Below are 15,500 nucleotides of genomic sequence, written 5' to 3' on the forward strand. Positions count from 1 at the left end.
GTCTGTCTGTCTCTCTCTCTCCATGATAACATCTCAGTAGTGTTGTCATGTGTTCCTGTCTCTAACCTGATAGTTCATCTCTGATGGTCTACCGTCATGTCAGAGTGTTCCTGTCTCTAACCTGATAGTTCATCTCTGATGGTCTACCGTCATGTCAGAGTGTTCCTGTCTCTAACCTGATAGTTCATCTCTGATGGTCTACCGTCATGTCAGTGTTCCTGTCTCTAACCTGATAGTTCATCTCTGATGGTCTACCGTCATGTCAGAGTGTTCCTGTCTCTAACCTGATAGTTAATCTCTGCAAGCATTCCCTTGTTCTATACCAACCCCAACCAGACAGTGGTGCTGTACCAACCCCAACCAGACAGTGGTGCTGTACCAAACCCAACCAGCCAGTGGTGCTGTATCAACCCCAACCAGCAAGTGGTGCTGTACCAACCCCAACCAGCCAGTGGTGCTGTACCAACCCCAACCAGCCAGTGGTGCTGTACCAACCCCAACCAGCCAGTGGTGCTGTACCAACCCCAACCAGCCAGTGGTGCTGTATCAACCCCAACCAGCCAGTGGTGCTGTACAACCCCAACCAAACAGTGGTGCTGTATCAACCCCAACCAGACAGTGGTGCTGTATCAACCCCAACCAGACAGTGGTGCTGTATCAACCCCAACCAGACAGTGGTGCTGTACAACCCCAACCAGACAGTGGTGCTGTACCAACTCCAACCATCCAGTGGTGCTGTACCAACCCCAACCAGCCAGTGGTGCTATACCAACCCCAACCAGCCAGTGGTGCTGTACCAACCCCAACCAGACAGGGGGGCTGTACCAACCCCAACCAGACAGGGGGGCTGTACCAACCCCAACCAGACAGGGGGGCTGTACGAACCCCAACCAGGCATGGGGGCTGTACCAACCCCAACCAGACAGTGGTGCTGTACCAACCCCAACCAGCCAGTGGTGCTGTACCAACCCCAACCAGACAGGGGGGCTGTACCAACCCCAACCAGACAGGGGGGCTGTACCAACCCCAACCAGACAGGGGGGCTGTACCAACCCCAACCAGACAGTGGTGCTGTACCCAACACAAAGACATTCCCCTGTTCTATACCAACCCCAACCAGACAGTGGTGCTGTACCAACCCCAACCAGACAGTGGTGCTGTACCCAACACAGACATTCCCCTGTTCTGTGTGGATCTATCTGAACTCTGCCTAGTTCTGGACTGTTTACCAGGAAACACTCACACACACACACACACACACACACACACACACACACACACACACACACACACACACACACACACACACACACACACACACACACACACCACACACACTGAACAGACATCCCTGAACACTGCCTAGTTCTGTACCGTTCACCAGGAAGCACACAGCAGCTCACTGATTCCCATGGCAACTGGAAAGGGTTCCTTCTAACATGCAGATGATGAATATCAAATACAGTGATTGGTCTGTTCAGCCCCAGTAGTACATCACATTAAGCTCTTCCTAGGTAGACAGTGATTGGTCAGGGTGGATTCATTCCCCAGTAGTATCCCCTGTCCCTCTTTCCACTCCCCTGTCCCCTCTCCACTCCCCTGTCCCTCTTTCCACTCCCCTGTCCCTCTTTCCACTCCCCTGTCCCCTCTCCACTCCCTTGTCCCTCTTTCCACTCCCTCTTTCCACTCCCCTGTCCCCCTCTCCCATCCCCTGTCCCTCTTTCACCTCTCCCATCCCTCTTTCCACTCCCCTCTCCACTCCCCTGTCCCTCTTTCCACTCCCCTGTCCCTCTTTCCACTCCCCTGTCCCCTCTCCACTCCCCTGTCCCTCTTTCACCTCTCCCATCCCTCTTTCCACTCCCCTCTCCCATCCCCTGTCCCTCTTTCCACTTCCCTGTCCCTCTCTCCACTCCCCTGTCCCTCTTTCCACTCCCCTGTCCCTCTTTCCACTCCTCTTTCCACTCCCCTGTCCCTCTTTCCACTCCCCTGTCCCTCTTTCCACTCCCCTGTCCCTCTTTCCACTCCCCTGTCCCTCTCTCCCATCCCCTGTCCCTCTCTCCCATCCCCTGTCCCTCTATCCACTCCCCTGTCCCTCTTTCCACTCCCCTGTCCCTCTTTCCACTCCCCTGTCCCTCGTTCTACTCCCCTGTCCCTCTTTCCACTCCCCTGTCCCTCTTTCCACTCCCCTGTCCCTCTTTCCACTCCCCTGTCCCTCTCTCCCATCCCCTGTCCCTCTTTCCACTCCCCTGTCCCTCTTTCCACTCCCCTGTACATCGTTCTACTCCCCTGTCCCTCTCTCCACTCCCCTGTCCCTCTTTCACCTCTCCTGTCCCTCTTTCCACTCCCCTGTCCCTCTTTCCACTCCCTGTCCCTCTCTCCCATCCCCTGTCCCTCTTTCCACTCCCCTGTCCCTCTCTCCACTCCCCTGTCCCCCTTTCCACTCCCCTGTCCCTCTCTCCACTCCCCTGTCCCTCTCTCCACTCCCCTGTCCCTCTTTCCACTCCCCTGTCCCTCTTTCCACTCCCCTATCCCCCTTTCCACTCCCCTGTCCCTCTCTCCCATCCCCTGTCCCTCTTTCCACTCCCCTGTCCCTCTTCCCACTCCTCTGTCCCTCTTTCCACTCCCCTGTCCCTCTTTCCACTCCCTCTCTCCACTCCCCTGTCCCTTTTACCACTCCCCTGTCCCTCTCTCCACTCCCTGTCCCTCTTTCCACCCCCTGTCCCTCTTTCCACTCCCCTGTCCCTCTTTCACCTCTCCTGTCCCTCTTTCCACTCCCCTGTCCCTCTCTCCACTCCCCTGTCCCTCTTTCACCTCTCCTGTTCCTCTTTCCACTCCCCTGTTCCTCTTTCCACTCCCCTGTTCCTCTTTCCACTACCCTGTCCCTCTTTCCACTCCCCTGTCCCTCTCCACTCCCCTGTCCCTCTCTCCTGTCCCTCTTTCCACTCCCCTGTCCCTCTTTCCACTCCCCTGTCCCTCTTTCCACTCCCCTGTTTCCACTCCCCTGTTCCTCTCTCCACTCCCCTGTCCCTCTTTCCACTCCCCTGTCCCCTCTCCACTCCCCTGTCCCTCTTTCCACTCCCCTGTCCCTCTCCACTCCCCTGTCCCTCTCTCCTGTCCCTCTTTCCACTCCCCTGTCCCTCTTTCCACTCCCCTGTCCCTCTCTCCACTCCCCTATCCCTCTTTCCACTCCCCTGTCCCTCTTTCCACTCCCCTGTCCCTCTTTCACCTCCCCTGTCCCTCTTTCCACTCCCCTGTCCCTCTTTCCACTCCCCTGTCCCTCTCTCCACTCCCCTGTCCCTCTTTCCACTCCCCTGTCCCTCTCTCCACTCCCCTGTCCCTCTTTCCACTCCCCTGTCCCTCTTTCCACTCCCCTGTCCCTCTTTCCACTCCCCTGTCCCTCTTTCCACTCCCCTGTCCCTCTCTCCACTCCCCTGTCCCTCTTTCCACTCCCCTGTTCCTCTTTCCACTCCCCTGTCCCTAATTTCCACTCCCCTGTCCCTCTCCACTCCCCTGTCCCTCTCTCCTGTCCCTCTTTCCATTCCCCGTCCCTCTTTCCACTCCCCTGTCCCTCTTTCCACTCCCCTGTTTCCACTCCCCTGTCCCCCTCTCCCATCCCTTGACCCCTCTCCCATCCCCTGTCCCCTCCTCTCTCCCCTGTCCCCTCCTCTCTCCCCCTAAGCTGATGAAGATGACGATAAAGGCTCTTTCTCAGTGAAGTTCTGTGTTGCCGCGGGTGATTAGGAACGATGAGTCACTCTTAAGTGTGTGACAGAGACAGAGACCAGGTCATGTCACAGGTCGTTAACTACTGACGACAGCACTAGTGTGTGTGAGTGTGAGTGTGAGTGTGAGTGTGTGTGTGTGTGGGTGTGGGTGTGGGTGTGGGTGTGGGTGTGTGTGTGTGTGTGTGTGTGTGTGTGTGTGTGTGTGTGTGTGTGGCTACAGAGACCAGGTCATGTCACAGGACCACAGGTAGTTAACTACTGACGACAGCACTAGTCTGTGACTGTGTGTGTGTGAGGCTACAGAGACCAGGTCACATCACCAGACCACAGGACAGAACACGGGTAATTAGCTAATGTGATGGACGTCATGCTGCTGTCTTAACAATAGGCCTTCCTATTCCTCCCTCACAGCCAGACTGGATCAATAGGCCTTCCTATTCCTCCATCTCAGCCAGACTGGATCAATAGGCCTTCCTATTCCTCCTCCAGCGAAAGGGTACCAATCTCCATGGGTTACACCAACAGCAGTAAGGGGTGTTTAAGCCTCGTATTCAGCAGCTCAGTCCACTCTCAAAAAGCCTGGAGTTTCACCCCAGGATGAGGGAGAGGAGGAAAGGATGAGGGAGAGGAGGAAAGGATGAGGGAGAGGAGGAAAGGAGGATGAGGAGAAGGAGGGGGAGGAGGGAAAGGAGTGAAGATGGAGGGAGAGGGGGAGAAGAGGAAATGAGTAAGGAGGGGGGGAGTGAAGATGGAGGGGGAGAGGAGTAAAGGAGGGGGAGGAAGGAAGGGGAGAGGATGGAGAGAGGGAAAGGAGAGGAGGAAAGGAGGGAGAGGAGAGGAAAGGGAAGGAAGGCATGAAGGAGGGAGGGAGACCGATCCTGGTTCAGTGGCAGCTGGTGAAATGGAGAGGCTCCTGGGTGTGCAACAAGAACACACTATTTGTGACAGGTCCTTCATTGGTTGAAATGTGCCCTATTCCCTATGTAGTGCACTACTATTGACCAAGGGGAAATGTGCCCTATTCCCTATGTAGTGCACTACTATTGACCAAGGGTAAATGCGCCCTATTCCCTATGTAGTGCACTACTATTGACCAAGGGGAAATGTGCCCTATTCCCTATGTAGTGCACTACTATTGACCAAGGGGAAATGCGCCCTATTCCCTATGTAGTGCACTACTATTGACCAAGGGGAAATGCGCCCTATTCCCTATGTAGTGCACTACTATTGACCAAGGGTAAATGCGCCCTATTCCCTATGTAGTGCACTACTATTGACCAAGGGGAAATGTGCCCTATTCCCTATGTAGTGCACTACTATTGACCAAGGGTAAATGCACCCTATTCCCTATGTAGTGCACTACTATTGACCAAGGGGAAATGCGCCCTATTCCCTATGTAGTGCACTACTATTGACCAAGGGGAAATGTGCCCTATTCCCTATGTAGTGCACTACTATTGACCAAGGGGAAATGCACCCTATTACCTATGTAGTGGTCCACATGTAAAAGGATACCATTTGGGATGCACACTATAACAACCCACAGCAGCAATTACCTTCTCTGCTCCAAGAGCTTCACTTCTCTATCCCTTATTCTCAGTTCTCTCCCTCTCTCCTCTCTCCTCTCCCTCTCTCCTCTCCCTTCTCCTCTCCCTTCTTCTCTCCTCTCCCTCTCTCTCCCTCTCTCTTCTCTCATCTCTCTCCCTTTCCTCTTATCCATGCTATCCCTCCTCTCCCTCTTCCCTTCTCCCCCTATCTCTCCTCTCCCTCTTCTTCCTCTCTCTCCCTCTCTCTTCCCTCCTCTCTCTCCCTTTCCTCCTATCCATGCTATCCCTCCTCTCTCTCCCTTTCCTCCTATCCATGCTATCCCTCCTCTCCCTCCCTTTCCTCTTCTCCACGCTATCCCTCCTCTCCCTCCCTTTCCTCCTATCCATGCTATCCCTCCTCTCCCTCCCTTTCCTGTTCTCCACGCTATCCCTCCTCTCCCTCCCTTTCCTCTTCTCCACGCTATCCCTCCTCTCCCTCCCTTTCCTCTTCTCCACGCTATCCCTCCTCTCCCTCCCTTTCCTGTTCTCCATGCTATCCCTCCTCTCCCTCCCTTTCCTCTTCTCCACGCTATCCCTCCTCTCCCTCCCTTTCCTGTTCTCCACGCTATCCCTCCTCTCCCTCTCCTTCTCTCTCCCTCTCTCCTCTCCCTCTCTCTTCTCTCCCTCTTCCCTTCTCTCCATTCCTCTCCTCTCCTTTCCTCTCTCTTCTCCCTCTCTCTCCTTGTGGTGCTGAGACATAAGGTCTGGTTCCTGGGTGCTGAGACATAAGGCCTGGTTACTGGGTCCACTAATATAATATACTTTAGGGTGTGTTGACTCACTCATCAGTATTGCCACTGAGATTCTGTAATATTTTGCCCTTAGTGTCTGAATCGCCTTAGTGTCTGAATCGTCTTAGTGTCTGAATCGTCTTTGTGCCTGAATCGCCTTTGTGCCTGAATCGCCTTTGTGCCTGAATCGCCTTTGTGCCTGAATCGCCTTAGTGTCTGAATCGCCTTAGTGCCTGAATCACCTTAGTGCCTGAATCGCCTTAGTGCCTGAATCACCTTAGTGCCTGAATCGCCTTTGTGCCTGAATCGCCTTTGTGCCTGAATCGCCTTTGTGCCTGAATCGCCTTAGTGTCTGAATCGCCTTAGTGCCTGAATCGCCTTAGTGCCTGAATCACCTTAGTGCCTGAATCGCCTTAGTGCCTGAATTAATTCTCTCTCTCTCCTCCAGAGAGGTGGAAGGTGAGTTGGAGGTGGTGTGGGAGGCAGCAACCAGAGAGAACCAAAGAATTAGGGAGACCCTCCAGGACTCCAGCCCATCTCTCCCCTCCCTCAGCCCAGCCAGAGTGCACCATGGCAGGGGTCTGAGCGATGGACCCTCCCCCAGCTGGCTCTCCCACCCCCAGGATGAGGTGTTCTACCCCCGTCCGCACCCTGACAGCTCTGGCCCTCCTCCCTGCATCTCCTCTCCCCAGAGCGGCGGCCGGCCCAGCCTCCACCACAGCCCTATGTTCGAGTCTGACTCGGACCAGCACCAGAACCCCTCCTCAGATGAGAGCGAGAAGAACGGCATGGACTTCTATTCTTAGTGTCCTTTTTTGTATTGGTCTTACAGAAGACAAGTAGCCTGGTCCCAGGTCTGTATTAGTAGCCTGTTTTAGTAGCCTGTTTTAGTAGCCTGTTTTAGTAGCCTGGTCCCAGGTCTGTTTTAGTAGCCTGGTCCCAGGTCTGTTTTAGTAGCCTGGTCCCAGGTCTGTTTTAGTAGCCTGGTCCCAGGTCTGTTTTAGTAGCCTGTTTTAGTAGCCTGGTCCCAGGTCTGTTTTAGTAGCCTGGTCCCAGGCCTGTTTTAGTAGCCTGGTCCCAGGTCTGTTTTAGTAGCCTGGTCCCAGGTCTGTTTTAGTAGCCTGTTTTAGTAGCCTGGTCCCAGGTCTGTTTTAGTAGCCTGGTCCCAGGCCTGTTTTAATAGCCTGGTCCCAGATCTGTTTCTGCTCTTGCTAACTCCATTGTTCATTGTCAAGCCAAACATGACATAAAGAGTTGGCAGGAGAGTAGAACCACCCTGACACCAGGCTAGAAGACCAGGTCTGTATTGGTCAGACTAGAACCACCCTGACACCAGGCTAGAAGACCAGGTCTGTATTGGTCAGACTAGAACCACCCTGACACCAGGTCTGTATTGGTCAGACTAGAACCACCCTGACACCAGGCTATAAGACCAGGTCTGTATTGGTCAGACTAGAACCACCCTGACACCAGGCTAGAAGAACAGGTCTGTATTGGTCAGACTAGAACCACCCTGACACCAGGTCTGTTTTAGTCAGACTAGAACCATCCCTGAGACCAGGTCTGTATTGGTCAGACTAGAATCACCCTGACACCAGACTAGAAGAACAGGTCTGTATTGGTCAGACTAGAACCACCCTGACACCAGATCTGTATTGGTCAGACTAGAATCACCCTGACACCAGACTAGAAGACCAGGTCTGTATTGGTCAGACTAGAACCACCCTGACACCAGACTAGAAGACCAGGTCTGTATTGGTCAGACTAGAACAACCATGACACCAGGTCTGTATTGGTCAGACTAGAACCACCCTGACACCAGACTAGAAGACCAGGTCTGTATTGGTCAGACTAGAACAACCATGACACCAGGTCTGTATTGGTCAGACTAGAACCACCCTGACACCAGGTCTGTATTGGTCAGACTAGAACCACCCTGATACCAGGTCTGTATTGGTCAGACTAGAACCACCCTGACACCAGGCTAGAAGACTAGGTATGTTTTGGTTAGGCTAGAACCACCCTGACACCAGGCTAGAAGACCAGGTCTGTTTTGGTCAGACTAGAACCACCCTGACACCAGGCTAGAAGACCAGGTCTGTTTTGGTCAGACTAGAACCACCCTGACACCAGGTCTGTATTGGTCAGATTAGAACCACCCTGATACCAGGTCTGTATTGGTCAGACTAGAACCACCCTTACACCAGGCTAGAAGACCAGGTCTGTTTTAGTCAGACTAGAACCACCTTGACACCAGGTCTGTATTGGTCAGACTAGAACCACCCTGACACCAGGTCTGTATTGGTCAGACTAGAACCACCCTGACACCAGGCTAGAAGACCAGGTCTGTTTTAGTCAGACTAGAACCACCCTGCCACAAGGTCTGTATTGGTCAGACTAGAACCACCCTGACACCAGGCTAGAAGACCAGGTCTGTTTTAGTCAGACTAGAACCACCCTGACACAAGGTCTGTATTGGTCAGGCTAGAACCACCCTGACACCAGGCTAGAAGACCAGGTCTGTTTTAGTCAGACTAGAACCACCCTGACACAAGGTCTGTATTGGTCAGGCTAGAACCACCCTGACACCAGGCTAGAAGACCAGGTCTGTATTGGTCAGACTAGAACCACCTTTACACCAGGCTAGAAGACCAGGTCTGTATTGGTCAGACTAGAACCATCCTGACACCAGGTCTGTATTGGTCAGACTAGAACCACCCTGACACCAGGTCTGTATTGGTCAGGCTAGAACCACCCTGACACAAGGTCTGTATTGGTCAGGCTAGAACCACCCTGACACCAGACTAGAACCACCCTGACACCAGGCTAGAACCACCCTGACACCAGGCTAGAACCACCCTGACACCAGACTAGAACCACCCTGACACCAGGTCTGTTTTGGTCAGACTAGAACCACCCTGACACCAGGCTAGAACCACCCTGACACCAGGTCTGTTTTGGTCAGACTAGAACCACCCTGACACCAGGTCTGTTTTGGTCAGACTAGAACCACCCTGACACCAGACTAGAACCACCCTGACACCAGACTAGAACCACCCTGACACCAGGTCTGTTTTGGTCAGACTAGAACCACCCTGACACCAGGCTAGAACCACCCTGACACCAGGTCTGTATTGGTCAGACTAGAACCACCCTGACACCAGGTCTGTTTTGGTCAGACTGGTCAAACATTTCCCAAGGCATTAATGAACTTGATTTCCACAGTTAAAAACGAAGTAGTTTATTTACAAAAGCTCTATTTTGAATGTTGCATTGATCTTTGTGTCATTGATTAGATTTGATACATATGACTGACTATGTGTCTCAATCAAACTGTTTTACTGTGCGTCTATTCGCCAATTTAGCTTTAAAAACATTCTATTGAAATAACAATCAACTTCATTTGTGTCACAGTAATGATTGTATGTCACAATCTAGCTCTTTACAAATAAAGGTGTTTTCTTCTGTTCACCACTGTCCTCTTGTTCATCCATTTAACCACAATTACCAGGGCTGTGTCCCAAATGACCCCCTAGTCCCTGGGTAGTTAACTACGACCAGGACCCATAGTGAATAGGTAGTTAACTACGACCAGGACTCATAGTGAATAGGGTACCCTAGGTAGTTAACTACGACCAGGACTCATAGTGAATAGGGATCCCTAGGGGTAGTTAACTACGACCAGGACTCATAGTGAATAGGGTACCCTAGGTAGTTAACTACGACCAGGACTCATAGTGAATAGGTAGTTAACTACGACCAGGACTCATAGTGAATAGGGTACCCTAGGTAGTTAACTACGACCAGGACCCATAGTGAATAGGTAGTTAACTATGACCAGGACCCATAGTGAATAGGTAGTTAACTACGACCAGGACCCATAGTGAATAGGGTACCCTAGGTAGTTAACTACGACCAGGACTCATAGTGAATAGGGATCCCTAGGTAGTTAACTACGACCAGGACTCATAGTGAATAGGGTACCCTAGGTAGTTAACTACGACCAGGACTCATAGTGAATAGGGATCCCTAGGTAGTTAACTACGACCAGGACCCATAGTGAATAGGGTACCCTAGGTAGTTAACTACGACCAGGACTCATAGTGAATAGGGATCCCTAGGTAGTTAACTACGACCAGGACCCATAGTGAATTAGGGATCCCTAGGTAGTTAACTACGACCAGGACTCATAGTGAATAGGGTACCCTACGTAGTTAACTACAACCAGGACCCATAGTGAATAGGGTACCCTAGGTAGTTAACTACGACCTGGACCCATAGTGAATAGGGTACCCTAGGTAGTTAACTATGACCAGGACCCATAGTGAATAGGGATCCCTAGGTAGTTAACTACGACCAGGACCCATAGTGAATAGGGTACCCTAGGTAGTTAACTATAACCAGGACCCATAGTGAATAGGGTACCCTAGGTAGTTAACTACGACCTGGACCCATAGTGAATAGGGTACCCTAGGTAGTTAACTACGACCAGGACCCATAGTGAATAGGGTACCCTAGGTAGTTAACTACGACCAGGACCCATAGTGAATAGAGTGCCATTTGAGACAGTCCAGATTAGAGGTCGGCCGATTAATTGGGGCCGAACTCAAGTTTTTATAACAATCGGCATTATGGCCGATTACATTGCAAACCACGAGGAGACTGCGTGGCAGGCTGACTACCTGTTACTCCACGAGGAGACTGCGTGGCAGGCTGACTACCTGTTACTCCACGAGGAGACTGCGTGGCAGGCTGACTACCTGTTACTCCACGAGGAGACTGCTTGGCAGGCTGACTACCTGTTACTCCACGAGGAGACTGCGTGGCAGGCTGACTACCTGTTACTCCACGAGGAGACTGCGTGGCAGGCTGACTACCTGTTACTCCACGAGGAGACTGCGTGGCAGGCTGACTACCTGTTACTCCACGAGGAGACTGCGTGGCAGGCTGACTACCTGTTACTCCACGAGGAGACTGCGTGGCAGGCTGACTACCTGTTGCTCCACGAGGAGACTGCGTGGCAGGCTGACTACCTGTTACTCCACGAGTAGACTGCGTGGCAGGCTGACTACCTGTTACTCCACGAGGAGACTGCTGACCACCTGTTACTCCACGAGGAGACTGCGTGGCAGGCTGACTACCTGTTACTCCACGAGGAGACTGCGTGGCAGGCTGACTACCTGGTACTCCACAAGGAGACTGCGTGGCAGGCTGACTACCTGTTACTCCACGAGGAGACTGTGTGGCAGGCTGACTACCTGTTACTCCACGAGTAGACTGCGTGGCAGGCTGACTACCTGTTACTCCACGAGGAGACTGCTGACCACCTGTTACTCCACGAGGAGACTGCGTGGCAGGCTGACTACCTGGTACTCCACGAGGAGGAACACCTATTTTAGCCAGTGTCACGTTCTGACCTTTATTTCCTTTGTTTTGTATTTAGTTAGTATGGTCAGTGCGTGAGTTGGGTGGGCAGTCTATGTTTGATTTTCTATGATTTGGGGTTTTCTATGTTTCGGCCTAGTATGGTTCTCAATCAGAGGCAGGTGTCATTAGTTGTCTCTGATTGAGAATCATACTTAGGTAGCCTGGGTGTCACTGTGTGTTTGTGGGTGATTGTTCCTGTCTTTGTGTTTGCACCAGATGGGACTGTTTTAGGTTTTCTCACATTTGTTGTTTTTGTTAGTTATCTCATGTGTAGTTTCTTTATAAATTAAAGAATATGAATAACCACAACGCTGCGCTTTGGTCCGCCTCTCCTTCAGATGAAGAAAACCATTACAGCCAGACATGGAGGAGGAAGTACGAATTAACGGGAGATGAGAAATATATGCAGGAAGATGATAAGAGGAACACCTATTTTAGCCAGACATGGAGGAGTAAGTACGAATTAACGGGAGATGAGAAATATATGCAGGAAGATGATAAGAGGAACACCTATTTTAGCCAGACATGGAGGAGGAAGTACGAATTAACGGGAGATGAGAAATATATGCAGGAAGATGATAAGAGGAACACCTATTTTAGCCAGACATGGAGGAGTAAGTACGAATTTGATGGACATTTAAATAAATAACACTGGAATCAATGATAGAACAAATATATAGTATTAGTGGAGACAAGGTAGATAAACAACGGGCAGAGGGGCTAACAATGGGCAGAGGGGCTAACAACAGGCAGAGGGGCTAACAACAGGCAGAGGGGCTAACAACGGGCAGAGGGGCTAACAACGGGCAGAGGGGCTAACAACAGGCAGAGGGGCTAACAACAGGCAGAGGGGCTAACAACAGAGAGTGATAACTCCCACGGCTCCTCTGGAGGTCTCTCATAAACCTAACTTATACCCAACCCTGGCAGATCAGGCGTTTTATTTTTTTAACCTTTATTTACCCAGGCAAGTCAGTTAAAAATAAATTCTTATTTTCAATGACGGCCTAAGAACAGTGGGTTAACTGCCCGTTCAGGGGCAGAACGACAGATTTGTACCTTGTCAGCTCGGGATTTGAACTTGCAACCTTCCGGTTACTAGTCCAACGCTCTAACCACTAGGCTACGCTGCCTCTCGATGAGGAGGTCGTGGTGGTGAGACGACGGCAGCCAGGGCTTCGGAAGTAAATAGATCAACCTTCCGGTTACTAGTCCAACGCTCTAACCACTAGGCTACGCTGCCTCCCGATGATGGGGTCGTGGTGGTGAGACGACGGCAGCCAGGGCTTCGGAAGTAAATAGATCAACCTTCCGGTTACTAGTCCAACGCTCTAACCACTAGGCTACGCTGCCTCCCGATGATGTGGTCGTGGTGGTGAGACGACGGCAGCCAGGGCTTCGGAAGTAAATAGATCAACCTTCCGGTTACTAGTCCAACGCTCTAACCACTAGGCTACGCTGCCTCCCGATGATGTGGTCGTGGTGGTGAGACGACGGCAGCCAGGGCTTCGGAAGTAAATAGATCAACCTTCCGGTTACTAGTCCAACGCTCTAACCACTAGGCTACGCTGCCTCCTCTACACTCTAACCACTAGGCTACCCTGCCTCTCGATGATGGGGTCGTGGTGGTGAGACGACGGCAGCCAGAAAAAGAGTAAAGGCTGAGAAAGGAGAAGAGGTCAGTCAATATCCCCTAATTGCCTTACTGAACCCACGGGCGGGGGAAGAAGGACAGGAATCCATTTTAGAAGTATATAGGGTCAGTCAAGAGAATAGGAAAGGAGTTCTTAATGGCAGTGCTAGAAGATAGAGCAACGGGAGGTAGAAACAGAAAGGAAGTGGGAAAGAGGGGGCTAAAATGTTACAATTGTAATAAAAACAGACATTTCGCTGGGGAATGCCAGGCTCCATGTGGATATTGTAATAAAAACGGACATTTCGCTAGGGAATGCCAGGCTCCATGTGGATATTGTAATAAAAACGGACATTTCGCTAGGGAATGCCAGGCTCCATGTGGATATTGTAATAAAAACGGACATTTCGCTAGGGAATGCCAGGCTCCATGTGGATATTGTAATAAAAACGGACATTTCGCTGGGGAATGCCAGGCTCCATGTGGATATTGTAATAAAAACGGACATTTCGCTAGGGAATGCCAGGCTCCATGTGGATATTGTAAAAAAAAAAAAAAGACATCAGCGCACGAGTTTACAGAAAGGCACGTGAAAGACGATTCTGTGGTGTGATGAGACATAAATGTAACTAAACAGAAACTCCAGGGAAAGGTTAGTAAAAAGGGAAAGGAAGATGGCGCCAAAGTCTGACTCAGACAAAGACGATGATGAACCCTGAATAGAAGCTGATACTGCTAAAATAGTCAGGAAGGCTTTAAATTAGGACTATTTTCTGGGAATGCTCGGTGCTGGAGTTGGCGACTACAGACAATTATAATAACATCGTTATTGGCGGGGAAACTCCAGCGTTGGTGGTTCAGCGGTAAAGTTTTTGACTACAACGCGGGAGACTGAGGTTCGTATCTCAGCCTTGAGACCGATAGACTAAAATTGATTTTTAGATTGTAATTCAACTATTTGTATGTTTTGCCTGGAAAAATACAGTCGCTAGTGTTTGTATAAGATATGAACTGAACGTTTTTAATAGGTTGAATTGAGAGAATAATTCATTCAAAATAATGGCGAGGCAATTTCGATGTAATACGTTGTGTTGCCCAAAATGATGGAATAATATATTGAGACGGGAGTCGTATTTAAATAAACGATGGAATAATATATTGAGACGGGAGTCGTATTTAAATAAACGATGGAATAATATATTGAGACGGGAGTCTTATTTAAATAAACGATGGAATAATATATTGAGACGGGAGTCGTATTTAAATAAACGATGGAATAATATATTGAGACGGAAGTCGTATTTAAATAAACGATGGAATAATATATTGAGACGGGAGTCGTATTTAAATAAACGATGGAATAATATATTGAGACGGGAGTCGTATTTAAATAAACGATGGAATAATATATTGAGACGGGAGTCGTATTTAAATAAACGATGGAATAATATATTGAGACGGGAGTCGTATTTAAATAAACGATGGAATAATATATTGAGACGGGAGTCGTATTTAAATAAACGATGGAATAATATATTGAGACGGGAGTCGTATTTAAATAAACGATGGAATAATATATTGAGACGGGAGTCGTATTTAAATAAACAATGGAATAATATATTGAGACGGGAGTCGTATTTAAATAAACGATGGAATAATATATTGAGACGGGAGTCGTATTTAAATAAACGATGGAATAATATATTGAGACGGGAGTCGTATTTAAATAAACGATGGAATAATATATTGAGACGGGAGTCGTATTTAAATAAACAATGGAATAATATATTGAGACGGGAGTCGTATTTAAATAAACGATGGAATAATATATTGAGACGGGAGTCGTATTTAAATAAACGATGGAATAATATATTGAGACGGGAGTCGTATTTAAATAAACGATGGAATAATATATTGAGACGGGAGTCGTATTTAAATAAACGATGGAATAATATATTGAGACGGGAGTCGTATTTAAATAAACGATGGAATAATATATTGAGACGGGAGTCGTATTTAAATAAACGATGGAATAATATATTGAGACGGGAGTCGTATTTAAATAAACGATGGAATAATATATTGAGACGGGAGTCGTATTTAAATAAACGATGGAATAATATATTGAGACGGGAGTCGTATTTAAATAAACGTATCATAGAATAGAAAGTTAAGGAATAACGGAGAAATACGATAAAGTTTTGTGCCAATCAGGATTTTAAATGTTTTATGAATCGACTGACATACGATACATTAGCGAAGTACATGGTTAGTACATTTAGCGAAGTACATGGTTAGTACATTAGCGAAGTACATGGTTAGTACATTAGCGAAGTACATGGTTAGTACATTAGCGAAGTACATGGTTAGTACATTTAGCGAAGTACATGGTTAGTAC

At 49.4% G+C, this 15,500-nt stretch overlaps 1 protein-coding gene across 1 annotated transcript in view; it reads left to right on the forward strand.

Annotated features, from left to right (window-relative positions):
* The window catches only part of LOC109881603 (centrosomal protein of 89 kDa), a 73,508-nt gene extending 63,995 nt beyond the window's left edge, over positions 1 to 9,513 (forward strand). Inside the window, exon 6 of the mRNA XM_031820429.1 lies at positions 6,491 to 9,513. Within this exon, the coding sequence (XP_031676289.1) occupies positions 6,491 to 6,848 (358 nt within the window). The 3' untranslated portion in view covers positions 6,849 to 9,513. The remainder of the gene's footprint in view (positions 1 to 6,490) is intronic.
* Positions 9,514 to 15,500: the final 5,987 nt, after the last annotated feature.

This window comes from Oncorhynchus kisutch, unplaced genomic scaffold, assembly GCF_002021735.2.
Source record: "Oncorhynchus kisutch isolate 150728-3 unplaced genomic scaffold, Okis_V2 scaffold3385, whole genome shotgun sequence".
Taxonomy (NCBI): Eukaryota; Metazoa; Chordata; class Actinopteri; order Salmoniformes; family Salmonidae; genus Oncorhynchus; species Oncorhynchus kisutch.